The 15848-nt window shown below is 33.7% G+C and overlaps 1 protein-coding gene across 6 annotated transcripts in view; it reads left to right on the top strand.

Annotated features, from left to right (window-relative positions):
• Nucleotides 1–15848, top strand: part of SHOC2 (SHOC2 leucine rich repeat scaffold protein) — a 69180-nt gene that overhangs the window by 45410 nt on the left and 7922 nt on the right. For all 6 annotated transcript variants that reach the window (XM_045568796.1, XM_045568801.1, XM_045568795.1 and 3 more), the window contains 2 exons: nt 9388–9518; nt 14214–14402. In XM_045568796.1, the coding sequence (XP_045424752.1) occupies nt 9388–9518; nt 14214–14402 (320 nt within the window). The remainder of the gene's footprint in view (nt 1–9387; nt 9519–14213; nt 14403–15848) is intronic.

Genomic DNA, 15848 nt, shown 5'->3' with positions numbered 1-15848 from the left:
TTGAAGTTTGTTCATCTATAATATTGAGAGATAAGAGAGGAGATGTCTTGAAGTTCAAAATGTGTTTCAAAGACTTAGCCTAATTGCAAAAAGTTGAATTGAGCTGTGAGGCGTTCTATATTTATATAGTCGTCTTTATTTTTCTAGTTGCCCATACATTTATATGAATAGTAAAGGAAATTTTTAAAAATTCTGATGCCTTTTCAGTTATTGGTATAGTATAAGGATACTGTAATGTTTATTTAGAAAAATCACATCTGTACTTAATTTCAGTAATGAATGTTTCTTTCTTTCTTTCTTTTTTTTTTTTTTGTAGAGACAGGTTCTCTCTACATTGCCCCAGGCTGGTGTCAAACTCCTGGGCAAGCAAAGTAATGCACATTTCATAGGTGCTATTACTAAATGATTTGAGGCCTGTGATGATGTTTTCTTTTTACAGAAGGATTTTTTGTTTGTTTGTTTCTCTCATGTATGCAGGGGGACCACTTTAATCCATGTTCAAGGCTTCAGATTTTTCTCGTCCCCCAAGTGATTCAAAGGTTTTCTGCAGATTTACTGGATGACTGTTTTACTTCCAGTTTACCCTTTTAAGTAGGATGCAGCTCTGTAGGGCCCCAGCTGATGTTGATTACTGGAGTCCCCATCCTTGGAAGGCCCTAGATTTTGATTCTTGCCAGAAATATGCTTTACCTTTCAGCTGCATCTTCTGATTAGAGAAGCACTCTCAGGATCTCCAGTGTTTTGCTTGTTTCTGGGTTTCCAGCTTGTTTCTCGCCTGGTACTTAGTCATCATCTTGTTAGTGCTCTGATTTTGGTTTTAGAAGATGTTTTTAGTTTTTTTAAATGGAAGGGTTTGTTTGAATTACCTACTATTACTTGAAACCAAAGCAATTGTTAGGAAATTTTTTTAAGAGTTGAATAAACTGTCCTAGGTTATATGGGACAACTATTTATCTACACAAAAGCAAGCTGAGACTTGGATATAGTAGCTAGCCATTATAATCTAGGTCTCCCTGATTCTTGGCCCATTGCTCTTTCTATCATATTATTTGTGGTGTCAACAGAGTATATATTCTAGTTAATTGGTTTATTACAATTTAGATGCTCCTCTGAAAGGCAAGATTGTCTGTAACACATAAAAGATCATTTTATTAATATCCATGATGAATAACAAATTTCCTATATAAATAAGAGATTGGTTCACAGACTGAGCACAATTTTTTTCTTGCTTTTCTCTTTTTAAAATCTATTAAAGTGGCCAAGATAAAGAAAAGTGATCCTAGACGAAAAAAAGCATAGAAAGGGTATATACTACATCTGTAAAACATGATCAGGCTGATACGAAAAGGAAACCAAGAATAGAATACAGTTTTAGAAATAATGTTTGCCAAATCAAATTTACTGGAAAATGCTATATAATGTAATGAACACAGCCAAAGACCAAAATAGTGATCTATAGGATAAAACAGAAGTCCCCTGGAATCTAGAACAAAAAAATATATACTAAATAAATGAAAAGTTAAAAAGTCATGGGAGACAGGACTGGAAGTTCTAGAAAGAAAATAGAGGTAATACAGTAAATATAATTTTGTGTTTTCCTGAACTTGATTAAAAACTCAGATGATAAGACTGAAATTGCTTACCAAGTAGAAATAATGAAAAAAGATACGTTTTGGTAGAAAGTTTAAAAATTAGATTTGTTTTGAGTAAATAATATATTCACAAATAATAGTATAAAACCTGTCTTTGTGTAGTTTTTGGTTTTAGGGTAACACTGGCCACATACAAGTTGGAAATATTCCTTTTTCTTCAGATTTTGGACAGTTTGTATGAAATTGGCATTATTTCTTCCTTTAATATTTAGTAAAATTCAGCAGTGAAGCCTTCTGGATCAGGATTTTTCTTTATAGGAATGTTTTTTAAAACAATTTCAATTTCTTTAATGGATGTAGGGCTATTCAGGTTATCACTTTCTTCTTGAGCAAACTTGGTCATATGTGTCTTTCGAGGAATATATTCATTTTATTTGCGTTGTCAGATTGGAAAACATAAAATTGTTCATAACATTCCCTTATTATTTGAATAGATATAGAGTCTATATAGTAATTCCTCCTTTCTCATTCCTAGTATTGGTAACGTGTATGTTCTTTTTATTCCTAATCATTCGGGTTAGAGGCTTATCAATTTTACTGATCCTCTCAAAGTTTTATTGATTTTCCCTATTGTTTTTCTGGTTTTCATTTCATCATTTTCTACTTTAAACATTATTTCCTTGCATCTGTTTACTTTGAGTTTTAATTGTTTTCTTATATTTTCTTATGGTGGAAGCTTGAGGTTATTAATTTGAGGCCTTTCTTCTCATAAAGACATTTAAAAACATTTAGTGCTATAAATTTGCCCTTAAGTTATGCTTTGGCAGCATCCCACAAATTCTGACATGTTGTGATTTCCTATTCCTTCAAAATACTTTCTAATTTGCTTTTTGGTTTTTATGATCTATGCCTTATTTAGAAGTATGTCATTTTGTTCCCAAATGTTTGACATTTTCCCACAAATCTTTTTATTACTGATTTCTAATTTAATTCCATTGTGGTCAAGAACATAACATGTATGGCTTGAATCCTTTGAAATGTATTGGGACCTATTTTATGGCTCAATTTATGGTTTGTCTTGGGAAGCATTCATGTGCTATTGAATGTGTGATTTAATTTTGTTGGGTGGAGTGTTCCATAAATGTCAATCATGGCACAGATTAGGCAATCAGTGAATTTATCCTACTTCCTGCCTTTTGGGGGAGGGATCTCTTTTTTCTTCTAATATTTTTGCATTGTCAGGACAGGTAACATACTTTGTTATGCTAATCCTCATTTTTGTTTTAGTCTTAATGTTCATCAGCAGTCCTGTTGCGACAGTTGCCTCAGTCATTTCTTAGTTGGTTGAAGCCAATCTGGTAATAGTTTTCTCAAATAGTTCATGGGAACAGTAGTCTTCTATAGCTCTTATATGTTTCTAACCTTTGTACTTGAAGAACAGTTTGGATGGCTATAAAATCATTGGTCAAACTTCCTTTCCTTGAGGTTCTTAGTTCTACTGTCTTCTGGAATTGAATGTACAAAAATATGGGGCTAGTACGTTTGTTTTCCCTCATTTTAAGTGACTTAATTGTTTCTCCTGGCCAGCTAAAGGACCATTTCTTCATTTCTGAAGTTCAATAACTATGTTTTATTTCTCAGTGTTGATTTTCAGGGTCATATTTGCAGAGTATAATCTAGGGGAAATGTGGGCCAATTCAGCATATATGTTTGATTTTTATTTCAGCATATTTTGTTGGATTACATAGTGATGTATTTAGGTTTTTTTTTGTATGTCCTTACATTAAAATATGTATCTTTAAGTTTTCTTATTTTGAACAACCAACTAATTGGTATAGTAAAGGAGGAAAGAAAGAATAATGCATAATCTTAGCATGATCACTTTTCAGTGGAATGTCATATAAAAACACTTTCAAAACATAACTTCTGGTATAAAATCCAAAATCTTGTTCAGCCTTTATAAACACAAAATATTGCTTTACTGCTAATGAGACAGGAGTACCAAAATTTAAGATACTCAATATTATAAAGTTACATTCTTATCCTTTTTATTGGTGTTTAGTCCCTGTGTATTTCTTAGGATATACTCTACTGTTTCTTGAGCATATCAGGCAAGTTCTAGCCTTTACGTCTTTGTACTTTCCGTCTCTCTGTTTAGAACTCTTTTCTCCTAAATATCCTTCAACTGATGAAATGATTATCAGCCCTGTTCTCTGTCAGTCTAATAATATTTTATTATTTAATATTTTTATGTGTGTGTCTGTGTCCCTATCTTGTTAAATAAGAGTCCAAGGGGGCTTGCAATTAAAAATACTAACATGAATAGTGCTGGCAAACAAAGAAAGCGTAGGTGGTGGTGTGCGACAAAATCGTCTGGTAGGTAGGACTAGGGTCTGACAAAGGATAACTTCTCCATGTAGCCTTCTTTCTCCTGGCTTTCTTAATTTTACATTTTTCTCTTCTATTAGAAATAATGCTTCTGTGTTTTAAGTATGTTTACTAATATGAAAATATTTGACTTCATTATTAATCTCTCGGAGTTAAGATGTTACCTCAGCATAACAAATGTGCCTCACTTTTAGCATATTCTGTATGATCAAATTACAATTATGTATTAGAACTTAATGAGGACTGAAACATTAACAAGAAAGTTTTAAGTAATATTGTATTTATTTTTATATGCTTTGATAGTTGTCAGCAAATATAGTACAGCTGTTATTCTCAGTGATGGAAAATGAATAAGTAATATTTATTAAAACTTTTTATGTATTGTAGTCATTTATTATTTACCGCGATTATTAAAATAATTCTTTTCCCTTTCTTCATCCCTCCCATTCCCAGTATTTTGATTGTGTAGCACAAGGTTGAGATTTGGTGAGAAATTTTAACATTTGAGTCTTGGTCTGTTACAAATCTTAACAGTCTTAATAGACTTTTGAGATTCTCCCTCTCGTTTATTGGAGAAGAGCAATTCACCCAAAACAGTCACTGGCAAACTTAGTTGGGATATGGTTCTCTTGATACTTTTTTTATCCTGGTCTAGTTCTTGGAAACTATAACTCCTGTTCTTGGAAAGCATAACTTAAAATGAAAGACAAACAAAAAACCAACACCTATCCTGGAGAGTTTATGCTAGTCCTGAAGCAGCTGCCCACTCTTTTTTCCCTGGACTAACGAATCTTACCCTAACTCACAACTGAAAATCAAACCTTATATCGCCTTACCATCACTTTTCCAAAAATCACTTTATTTCCTTGCCTTTTCTTTCTTTCTTTTTTTCTTATAAGTAGACCAGGATGTTTTTACCCCTTTCTTTATTTAACATGAACACTCCTGGAGTAGCTATCACTCCTTGGCAGTAATTACCGCCATTTACTTCTAGTCTGAGTAGTGCCAGGATCACTGACAGCACATGGGATGTGGAGAAGAGACAGAAGGAAATGAGGGGGGTAGCTGGTTGCAGTTAAGTAAGAGAGTGCTTAAATGTGTATTTATAGCTTCTCTGATTTAACTGTTAATCTACCCTGTTGAAGAATAAAATGTATATTCTCTTCCATATAAATGTTTTCTAATTCAAGAATTAGCTATGAACAAAAGAAAATATTAAGCTTAATTATAGCAGTCATTTTGTTTCAAACTATGGACCTGATATTCTTACAGCCTTCTAGCGTCTCTGGTGGTTTCATGAAATCAAGGGAGAAAAGGTCTGAATAGGAAAAAACATTTTACTTTCAATTTCTTCTCAAAGTGAGATAAAGAGAAACATGCAACAAAATGCTGCCTTCAAGGCTGGAGCACAGAACAATTCACAGAGGTCCTTTTGTTGCACTGGGCTCCAAGGAAATGTTACAGTAATTATGGTTATATTAACAAGTAGAGTTTGAGTAATTAGGTTTTAGGTAATTACAGTGCAGCTTATGTATAACAACTTTACTAGTTTTTTTTTTTTTTTTAATGGTGGTGTTCTTTTGGGTTTTTAACATTCAAGAATTTTTGTATTGCTTTCAGTTTTTCAGTTTAATGTTTCTGAAAAAAATAATTGTGCCTTTGACATTATTTCATCTTTAGAACTGTGTGTCTTTCTTACTAATTATTTGCTACTTTGTTAAAATAAGATTGTTTGAATTAGAGTCTTACTCAAAAGTTACACTGAATTAGCCTAACGTTGCTGATATTTGCTGAAATTGAAAGCATCTAATTTTAAGTCATAGCCATTTGATTTCACTGTATTTTAGAAATCTGACAGCACAAGAAAGCAATCTGTCAAAGCGAAGCACAGAACAATTTGTAGACAAAGTTGAGCACTTAAAACCTAAATGCCAGTGATTGGCAATGATCAGCCTACGTTTATATACAGAAGCTCAGCAGCATTGATTTTTATTTCTTAGCCAGGATTGCTCAACATTAAAGAAAGCCATGTCTTGATTTCTAGGTTGTAGTTTAGTTTGTTAAAACCACTCATTGAAAGAGATTAGAGTTGAAACCACTGCAGAAGGTGAATCACAATAAATGCCAGACTTCTGATGTTAAGTTTTTCTCTGGCATAAAAGAATTTCGATATTTCATTCTTGATTTTGTTTTAACCTCTTTTATTTTGCTGAGAGTAATAGATTTTGATGAAATGTGGATGGGTCTTTGAACATGCCATGCTCTCAAGTCAGTGATATAGGGCCTTTGTAAATATGGATTTCTCCACCAGAATAGCATATTCTCATAGATTACATTTTTGAAAATCCAGCCCCTTTCGTCCCACAGAAAAAAGAAAGAAAGAAAGGAAAAAGTTTAGATCCAAGAAAATTGGAAGTACCTACCATTTTTATTTCAATTACCACTAATTTGGGTACTAGATAATGTCATGTAGCAATTTCACTATTTTGTAGTGTTTTAATTCTAGAAATCTATTCTGGTTTTAAAAGTGAGAACTTTAAGAGTTATTTGGTTTTAGAAAAGAAGTTTCCAGAATCTGGTTCTATTTACTGGGCTTTTGAGTTGATAAAAATTTGAATTTGGTTACCATACTAATCCTTATTGCCACAGGAAATTTTTAGATTTCAGTAAGAATAAAAAGCATTTAAAATATTGTATTCATCTACTATTCTACGATAAAGCTTGAATAAGGCATGTCAGTTGATGAAACAAAATTATAGGGACTTTCCACTATCAATATGCCCTTTCCTCTTCTGGGAAACTTCAAAGCCCTTGATGAGTGCTTTAGCCATATTATTACAATGGAAACAACTTCTTCTGTAGGGAAAGCAGTGGTATGAAGGAGAGAAAGGGATGGTCTTTTTTACTTCCAGTTCTTTTTAAAGATTGAATGCCTTTTTTTTTTTTATCTTGGGCTGTGTACAGCAAATTAAAATTTTATTAGAAGATTTTGAAGTTCTTTATAGTCAGACATGATCGCTACTTGTAGGAAAATTTCCATCTTTATCAGCCTTGCTGTAGCAAATGGCTGTAGGTATGGAATAGGCAAGGGATAAAAAATTGATACTATCACTCCCCATTTTGCAAGGATGTGAGTAAATGGGCACTGTCCTTCACTCTTGGTGGAAATAAAATTGATATAGCCTTGTATTATTTATCAAAATCTAAAATATATCCTCTGAGACATATGAGAAATATTTTCAAATGTGCACATATTTATAAGGGTGTTGATTACAGAATTCCTTCTTAAAAATTAGAAACAAAATCCACCCGTTGGACAATGATTAGATAGGTATTAATACATGTATATCATGGAATACTTACAATCATTAAATAGAATTAGGTATATCTGTATTTACTCACAGGAAAATATTTCTGTGACCTATTATGGGGGAAGAGCAAGCATGTAGAATGATCCCATTTATATAAAAACAAACACATAAACATGAAAAATCACTGTATTTGTATATGTATAAATAAATGCTTAGAGAAAGGATTCAGTAGGTCCATATTAGACTACAAACCATAGTTATCTAAAGAAAAGATGAAGATGCATTCATATATTTTGTAATTAAAAAATTATTTGGTGGCCATGTGCAGTGGCTCACACTTGTAATCCTAGCACTTTGGGAGGCTGAGATGGGAAGATCTCTTGAGGCCAGGAGTTTGAGACCAGCCTGAGCAAGAGTGAGACCCTGTCTCTATAAAAAATAGAAAAATTAGCTGGGTGTGGTGGTGTGCACCTCTAGTCCCAGCTCCTTGGGAGGCTGAGGCATGAGGATTGCTTGAGCCCAGGGGTTTGAGGCTGTAGTGAGCTGGGATGAGGCCACTACACTGTATCCTGGATGACAGAGTAAGACCCTGTCTCAAAAAAAAAAAAAAAAAAAAATTTGGTGAGATGGGAGGAATACAGAAAGTTGGGATTGTTAGTGCTTTCTTTCTAGCTAATATCTAAGAATGGGCTGCTCAGAAGTTGGGTATCCCAGAAAAAAACTTCTGTAAATATTTGTAGAAGAATTAGCTTATATTCAGATAGACCAGGCAATTCTGATTAGACTTATGGTATAGAATCATGAGGGTATTTTTCACTATCAGTGACTAATTCTTACCTTGAAAATGTAAAACATAAAAAGTAGCTGCAATTAGTCATTACTTAGAACTTCAGTCACTGATTTCTTCAGCAAGAGGGAAAGATGAAGATGAGTGATAACCAGATAAAGGTTATGAGGCATAGTGACGGCCCTTTTGTAAGTTTTGCAATGTTGCATTTAAGAAGGAAAGTTGATCATACAACAGCTTTTTGAAAAATGATTAAAGCAAAAAGAAAGACAGACATCAGAAGGTTGCCAAAGTTGAAAGCCCTCAAAATATGTCTCCAAAAAGTTGTGTGATACAGACATCCACTTCTGTAATTTCTAATGCTGTAAATAACTGTTTAATTTAAAAGTAAAGGCTACATTTGGCATTTTAACCTAGCTCAACAAAGAATCTCATAGCAACAGTTGTAATTTGAAGTCAAAAAAGAAATGAATTAGCCATGACAAATACATTGAACTAAATTCTCATTACTATTATCTTTTTGTATTAAAATTAACTTTTTTTCTAATGTATATTGTTTGGTAAATTAAATTTGAATTGAGCCTTTTATGATAGCAGATATCATTATATTCATCCAGGTAGCTTACGTGTAGCTTGCCATGTAGTCATGCAATAAAACTAGAAAATGCCTAGAAAATAAAATGCTCTGTTTTTTATTTATTCGATAATGAATAATTTGTGCTCAAGTTGGATATGCTTAGATAAGAGAGACTATAACTTTTACTTTTGTTTGTAATTATTTTGGTTTGAGGAATTTTTTACTATCAGATCAAGTTTTCAGAGAAAGTTTGGAATGTTTATATTGAACCTTTCTGATCTAACAAAATAATTGTTCATCTTATATTTTAAATAATACCATTTTAGAAATTTGGAAATTTCTTCTCAAATTTTATGTAAATTTTTATATATAACCACATGTTCTAAGTTGGATTATCATTACACAGATATAAATGGGATAATTATTATAAATTAAAAAATACAATACTTTTCAATTAAAGGTTAATTTGTTAAAGTATGCCTATATTTTCTAATAGTTCATTTTAAAAATTAACTTATAGCTGTATATTATTTTTCTGAAACAAGCACAAAAGTGGTTTTAATTTCATCCTAATTGATAGAGTGTAGTATGTGATTCCTTGGTACTAGAAGTTAAAGATCATATTGAAATAGTATTTCAAGTAATTCATAAATATCTAGTAGATAACCTATGACAGTGAGAGGCTCATCAGATTTTGTAAAAATAATAATAATTTTTTCTTATTGCTCACAGGAAACTTGTCCAGTTTAAGTCGTCTTGGCCTGAGGTATAACAGACTATCAGCAATACCCAGATCATTAGCAAAATGCAGTGCACTTGAAGAGTTAAATTTAGAGAACAATAACATTTCTACTTTACCAGAGGTAAGAAGTAGATTAGAGAAAACAAAACTTGAAACAGTCTGCAAGATAATGCAGGGAAAACCTAGTAAATCTTTACAGCTGGGTAAATAACTTGATGATTGAGATTGTTCCATTTCAGTTATGAAAAAGTCCCATAGAAAGATAACTGCAAAGAATGATCTATATGGAATGCACTACTTATTATCAAAATTAATATTAGCTGCAACTCTCCTGGGACCCAAATTATTGCTTATGCAATAATATTTAAGCCTATTTAGTATATAACAATCACCAGGATCTGTTATTTTTTAGCACATTATTATTTTTAATTTGAGTTTTGTTCTATTAGAAAAATATTTTCATTTATTTAGGAATTAATTAGGTAAGATACAATACTCTTTTTAAAAAATTATCTTCATTATTCTTTCACTCTTTCATTCTTGACTTCTTTTGCTACCTACTATTTTAGCATGCTCAGCAACATATGTTTACTTATAACCGCGATATCTTACTGTAATATTCTAAAAAAAGAATAGAATTGTGGACTTATGGATTGATTGAACTTTGCAAAAGTCTTTTCTGTAACAATTAAAAATGTCTTATATAAGTGCCCCTACTATATTTTGACGATTGCTATTTTTTCTGAGTGTGTGTATATAAATGTATATTTGAATTAAGAGTAAAGGTTCTTTGGATGAATGTTTTTCAGATCTAAGCTTTGATTTATAAAGAACCATTTGGATAGATGAAGCTGTAGGTTTGTAGCAATTAATTTATAAAATTGATTTAGTTGATTTGTTTCTTAAGGAGACAGAAATAAAGTAGTACATATTAATTTGGGACTCCTGTTAATTTGGATGTTTGCATTTTCAGAAAACAGGTTGGTCAGAGTATAAAGATGAATTTCCCAGACTTGTAGTTTCTAGGCTGGACCAGTTCAGTTCACTAAGACTATTATGACAGTATCTTACCTGTGGCAAAATAGTACTATTGTTAATAGTGGTTTACATGAGATAAGGAGTAAGATTTACAGATTTCAGATACAGCCCTGAGAATTAGACTATCTGGATTTTTGTCCTTCTGTGATAGTAGTAATTTAGAATGATCAAAATGGGTGAGGTTTTACTGATTTTTAAAAAAAATATCATCCCATTTTCTAACCATGACTCATATCCATAACAAGGCAAACAGCACCTTAATTAGGCCTTGCTATGATTCTTTTTGGGTGAGATTTGTGAGTCTAAGACTGACCGGTGCCAATAGGCCTAAATATAAGACAGGGTCTAAATCAAAGTTCAAAAAGTAAAAAAATTTAAATTTATATATATCTAGTCTTATTGTCAATGAAATGAAACTGGTAATTATTGGATACCTGTTACAGACATTGTGTGAGGTACTTTCTTATAGAACATTTTGTGACTGACATAAGTCAGGATTTACTTTTGTTTGTTTGTTTAAAGAGTAATTTTAGATTCAGCAAAATTGAGTGGATGGTACGGAGATTTTTTGTATATCCGTATCCCCACATACGCATAGCCTCCCCCGCTATCAGCATCCCCCACCAGGATGCCACATTTGTTACAATCAGAGAATGTACATTGACACATTAGGATTACCCAGAGTCTGCAGTTTACATTAGGGTTCACTCTTGGTGTTGTACATTCTGTGGATTTGGACAAATTTATAACAACATGTACCTACCATTATGATATCATACAAAGGAATTTCACTGCCCTAACAGTCCTGCACTCCATCTATTCATTACTCATTCCCCTAACCCCTGGCACCACTGATCCTTTTTTGCTTTGGGTGAGAGAGATTAGAGGGCATATGAAGAGGATGACAACTCTCTTCAGTCTGAATGTAGAAAAAAATGTATGTATGTGTATGTACACTTGTGTTTAAACTGGCCTGTTTTCAGACAGAGATGCTATGAGGAAAACCCTTGCTTGTCCTTGTCCAAATATGAGAAAGCATTAAGTCTTATTTAAAAGTAGTCAGTGTACTTTGGAAACAGCATAGTCTTAATGCAAATGCGTAATTATCTGCATTTATAATAAGCACAGTAAGGAAAACAATAAAATCCATTAGATGGCACTTATGAGACTTTCAGGCTGGGTTAGGCAAGAAAAATCATGACAGTGGTTTTCATTAGGGGTTCATTATATTGCTGAAATCAGAGCTGATAAAATGAATGTATGTTTTTCCATTTGAAGACTATCTGTACTAAAAATGGACTAGTTTTAATGTAGACATAGTACATAAAAGGAACTTAATAACTTTAAGCACATATACTCAAGGCATGAGGCTAGGAGCTGTACATGCAGTATCTCATTTAATCTTCAGTATAAACCTACTAGTTATTGGGATATTCTCATCGAATAGATAGGGAAATAAGACTTAAGAGAGGTTATATTTTTAGCCAAATTTGTTATCTTAAATATTTTTCTGGAAATATGGAGATATTGATTATCTAATCACCAAAGTTGACAAAATTGTTTTTTTTTTTTTTTTTTTTTTGAGACAGAGTCTCACTTTGTTGCCCGGGCTAGAGTGAGTGCCGTGGCATCAGCCTAGCTCACAGCAACCTCAGACTCCTGGGCTTAAGCGATCCTACTGCCTCAGCCTCCCGAGTAGCTGGGACTACAGGCATGAGCCACCATGCCCAGCTAATTTTTTTGTATATATATTTTTAGTTGGCCAGATAATTTCTTTCTATTTTTAGTAGAGACGGGGTCTCACTCTTGCTCAGGCTGGTCTCGAACTCCTGACCTCGAGCGATCCACCCGCCTCGGCCTCCCAGAGCTAGGATTATAGGTGTGAGCCACCGCGCCCGGCTGACAAAATTGTTAAGTAGAAGATCTAAGATAGATAAACAACCTCTGAATTTCACAATATGACTTAAGAAATGAGAGGTTGGACAGCTGTCCTCTTGTTGCTCCATCTCGATATACTCAGATATCAACATTTTATCATAGAAGAATGTTAAATTAATAAAGTCCGGTGTCAGAAGAATAATAACATTTTTGCCATGAGACTCAGTAAAGCTCCATTATTTTCAATAAAGTAGACTGTAGACATTTTTCCTGAATTTTGACTACTAGTTAAAGTTTTTTTACCACCACTTTTACCTATGCTCTTCCTTTTGTGTACAATAGGTAAATGTTAAAGGTAGTTTCTTAATGTTCAATATAAAGAACAAGTTTCAGTTCACTGTATAATTACACTTCCAATTACATAGTTATTTCATTCCTTTCAGCAGGCCTTGCCAATTATACTGACTCCTCAGGTACTAAGTTTTCAGTTTGCTCAAGGTGGACACCTGAAGTTTGAACATTATTTAAAATCCACACACCCTTCACACTCTACTTGTTTCTCCCTGCTTGTGCTTTTACTTCAGTCTATAATGATTCTTCTACTTCTCTGAATATTTAAAAAGTTTTTTCATCCTTCAAAATCTAGCTTTCTCAGCTTTTTCCTGCTTTCCCAGTTATTCCAGTATTTCTTCTTTTCTTTGAATTTAAAGAGAGAAGGAATTTAAATTTAAGCACTTATTATATGCTAGGTATTATAAAACTGTTTTATCTCTCCTAGTCTTCACTATGACCTGTAAAATAAGGCATCATTTTTAAAAATGAATAAACTAAGATTCAGAAAAATAACTTGCGAAAGTCACAAGCTATTAAAAGATAGAGCTAGAGTGCAAAAGAATTTAGAGCTTATAACCAGGATTTCTCAAATGTTAATAAGCATACAAATCACCTGGGAATCTCGTTAAAAATGCATATTATGGTTCATATATGAACCCAAGAGTAGGGCCCAAGAGGCTGCATTTCTAATAAGCTCCCAGAGGATGCTAATGCTGCTCTTCCTTGACCCAGACTTTGAATAGCAAGAGCCTATTCTAAATAATGTATTATTAATTATATGTAGTTATGTATTATTTTTCAATTGTTTCCCATCTGTGTACTTTATTTACCAAATAGGATTTAGTCTTCTTATTAGCAGAGATTCTTTTATAATACCTAAACGTTTAGCACTTTGGTTACATGGTGGGAAGCTAAAGCTACCGTGGGAGAGATAGGGTTATGTGCTAAGTAAATACCTGTTTAATGGATACATACATTCCCCCAGAAGTTTTGTCATGTAAAAGAGCAATGTATTATATAATATTCTGAATTTAATATTCCTGAAAGGAACAGTTAAATTACGGAATAACAGGTTACTCTGTTCCAGGCATTATGTTAATCTTAATAATTTAGAGATAGGTACATAACTAAGACCTAGGTTAGGACTGGTCACAGAACCAGTGGCAGAGCCAGGGCTCAGACCCAGGACTGTCTGACATTAAAGTTTCTGTACTGTAGAGGTGCCAAACTAGTCACCCACGAGGCATCTCTCACCCCCAGACGTGTTTTCTTAACTCCATAGAGTATTTTAAACCAGTTGAAGCCAAACAATAAAAATCAGGAGAATTTCCTGTTTCTTGCAAGATCTGTGGGTCTGACTACATTGGTGCTCCACATTTCTGCAAGGCAACAATTTGCTAGAGCTGTGTATTGACTGGTAGATGAGGTATCACCACTGGCCTCAGGGCCCAGCCCAACCAGTCTCTGTCATTTGTTAAAAGCAAGGCCCTTTGAGGACTGCTGCTGTATAAAAAATAAGTAAGTCTTGTTACAGTTCTAATGCTTATGCTTATTTCGTTTTTTACAGAGTCTTTTATCAAGCCTCGTGAAACTGAATAGTTTGACCTTAGCTAGAAATTGCTTCCAGTTATATCCAGTGGGTGGTCCATCTCAGTTTTCTACCATCTATTCCCTCAATATGGAACACAATCGAATCAATAAAATTCCATTTGGAATCTTCTCCAGAGCAAAAGTATTAAGTAAGCTGAATATGAAGGTAAGCATATATTTGTATTGGGGGTCTGGGGGAGAGTTAATATAGCTGGTACTTCCACTAAGATTTATGTTTTCTCTATTGGTGTAGAGAATGAGTACTTGTATCTTCTGATGAGTCTAAATTGATAACAAGAACACTTTGGGGTGATTTGTATCAGATAACAAGTATCTTAGAACTGTGCATACCCTTGGGAATTTGTCCTAAAGAAATAATGATGAATATCCATAAAAATATAGTTGTAGGTATATGTATTGCAGAGCTACCTATTTCATATATGCCAACTTATTGATACTAATAAGGACTTATTTTTTTTTAAGTAATATATCTTTAATGGAATACTGTGGCACCATTAAAACTGATATTCTGATCTAGAAGAATACTAATTATTAGTTGAAATATTCTCAGTTTATTAAGTAGAAGAAAGTTAAAGCATATAAAAATCTCTTCCCACACATAATTTTTAAAAGTTGTTTTTTTTTTTTTTTTTGAGACAGAGTCTCGCTCTGTTGCCCGGTGCCCGGTGCTAGAGTGCCGTGGCGTCAGCCTAGTTCACAGTAACCTCAAACTCCTAGGCTTAAGCAATCCTTCTGCCTCAGCCTCCCAAGTAGCTGGGACTACAGGCATGCGCCACCATGCCTGGCTAATTTTTTTTTATATATATATATTTTTAGTTGTCCGGCTAATTTCTTTCTATCTTTTAGTAGAGACGGGGTCTCATTCTTGCTCAGGCTGGTCTTGAACTCCTGAGCTCAAACAATCTGCCCGCCTCGGCCTCCCAGAGTGCTAGGATTACAGGCATTAGCCACCATGCCCGGCCAAAAGTTGTTTTTAATATGCTTAACTAAATATTTATATGCATACATATATCCAGTGTTTACCAAAATGTTTTTTATCTTTAGATTTCAGAATTATTTAGTTTCTTTTTACTTATCTACGTACTGTATGGTGAATGAGTTTCATATTTATAGTAAAGTTTATTGCAAAAGGAAAAAACAGCTGGGCGTAGTGGTTTACGCCTGTAATCCCAGCACTTTGGGAGTCTGAGGTGAAAGGATCGCTTGTGGCCCTGAGTTCCAGACTAGCCTGGGCAACGTAGCGAGACCCCCATCTCTACAAAAAATAAAAAATATTAGCTGAGTGTGCAGGTGTGCGCCTGCAGTCTTAGCTACTCAGAGGCTGAGTTAGGAGAATTGCCTGAGCCTAGGAGTTCGAGGTTGCACTGGGCTATGATCGCACTGCTGTACTTCAGCCTGGGTTGATGGAGTGAGACCCTATCTCAAAAAAAGAAAAATAAAAAAAATTTAAAAAGGAGAAAAGAAATGGAAAAAAATATCTAATCCAAGGGTTTAATGTGTAGTAAACAAACTTTAGGCCCAGAGAAGATAATTGGATTGGTCACCTATCTAATTCATGGCTGAGGTAGGACTCCAGGAAACCTGGGTTTCC

This window comes from Lemur catta, chromosome 14 (genome assembly GCF_020740605.2).
Source record: "Lemur catta isolate mLemCat1 chromosome 14, mLemCat1.pri, whole genome shotgun sequence".
NCBI lineage: Eukaryota > Metazoa > Chordata > Mammalia > Primates > Lemuridae > Lemur > Lemur catta.
This window is presented reverse-complemented; position numbering and strand designations above follow the sequence as displayed.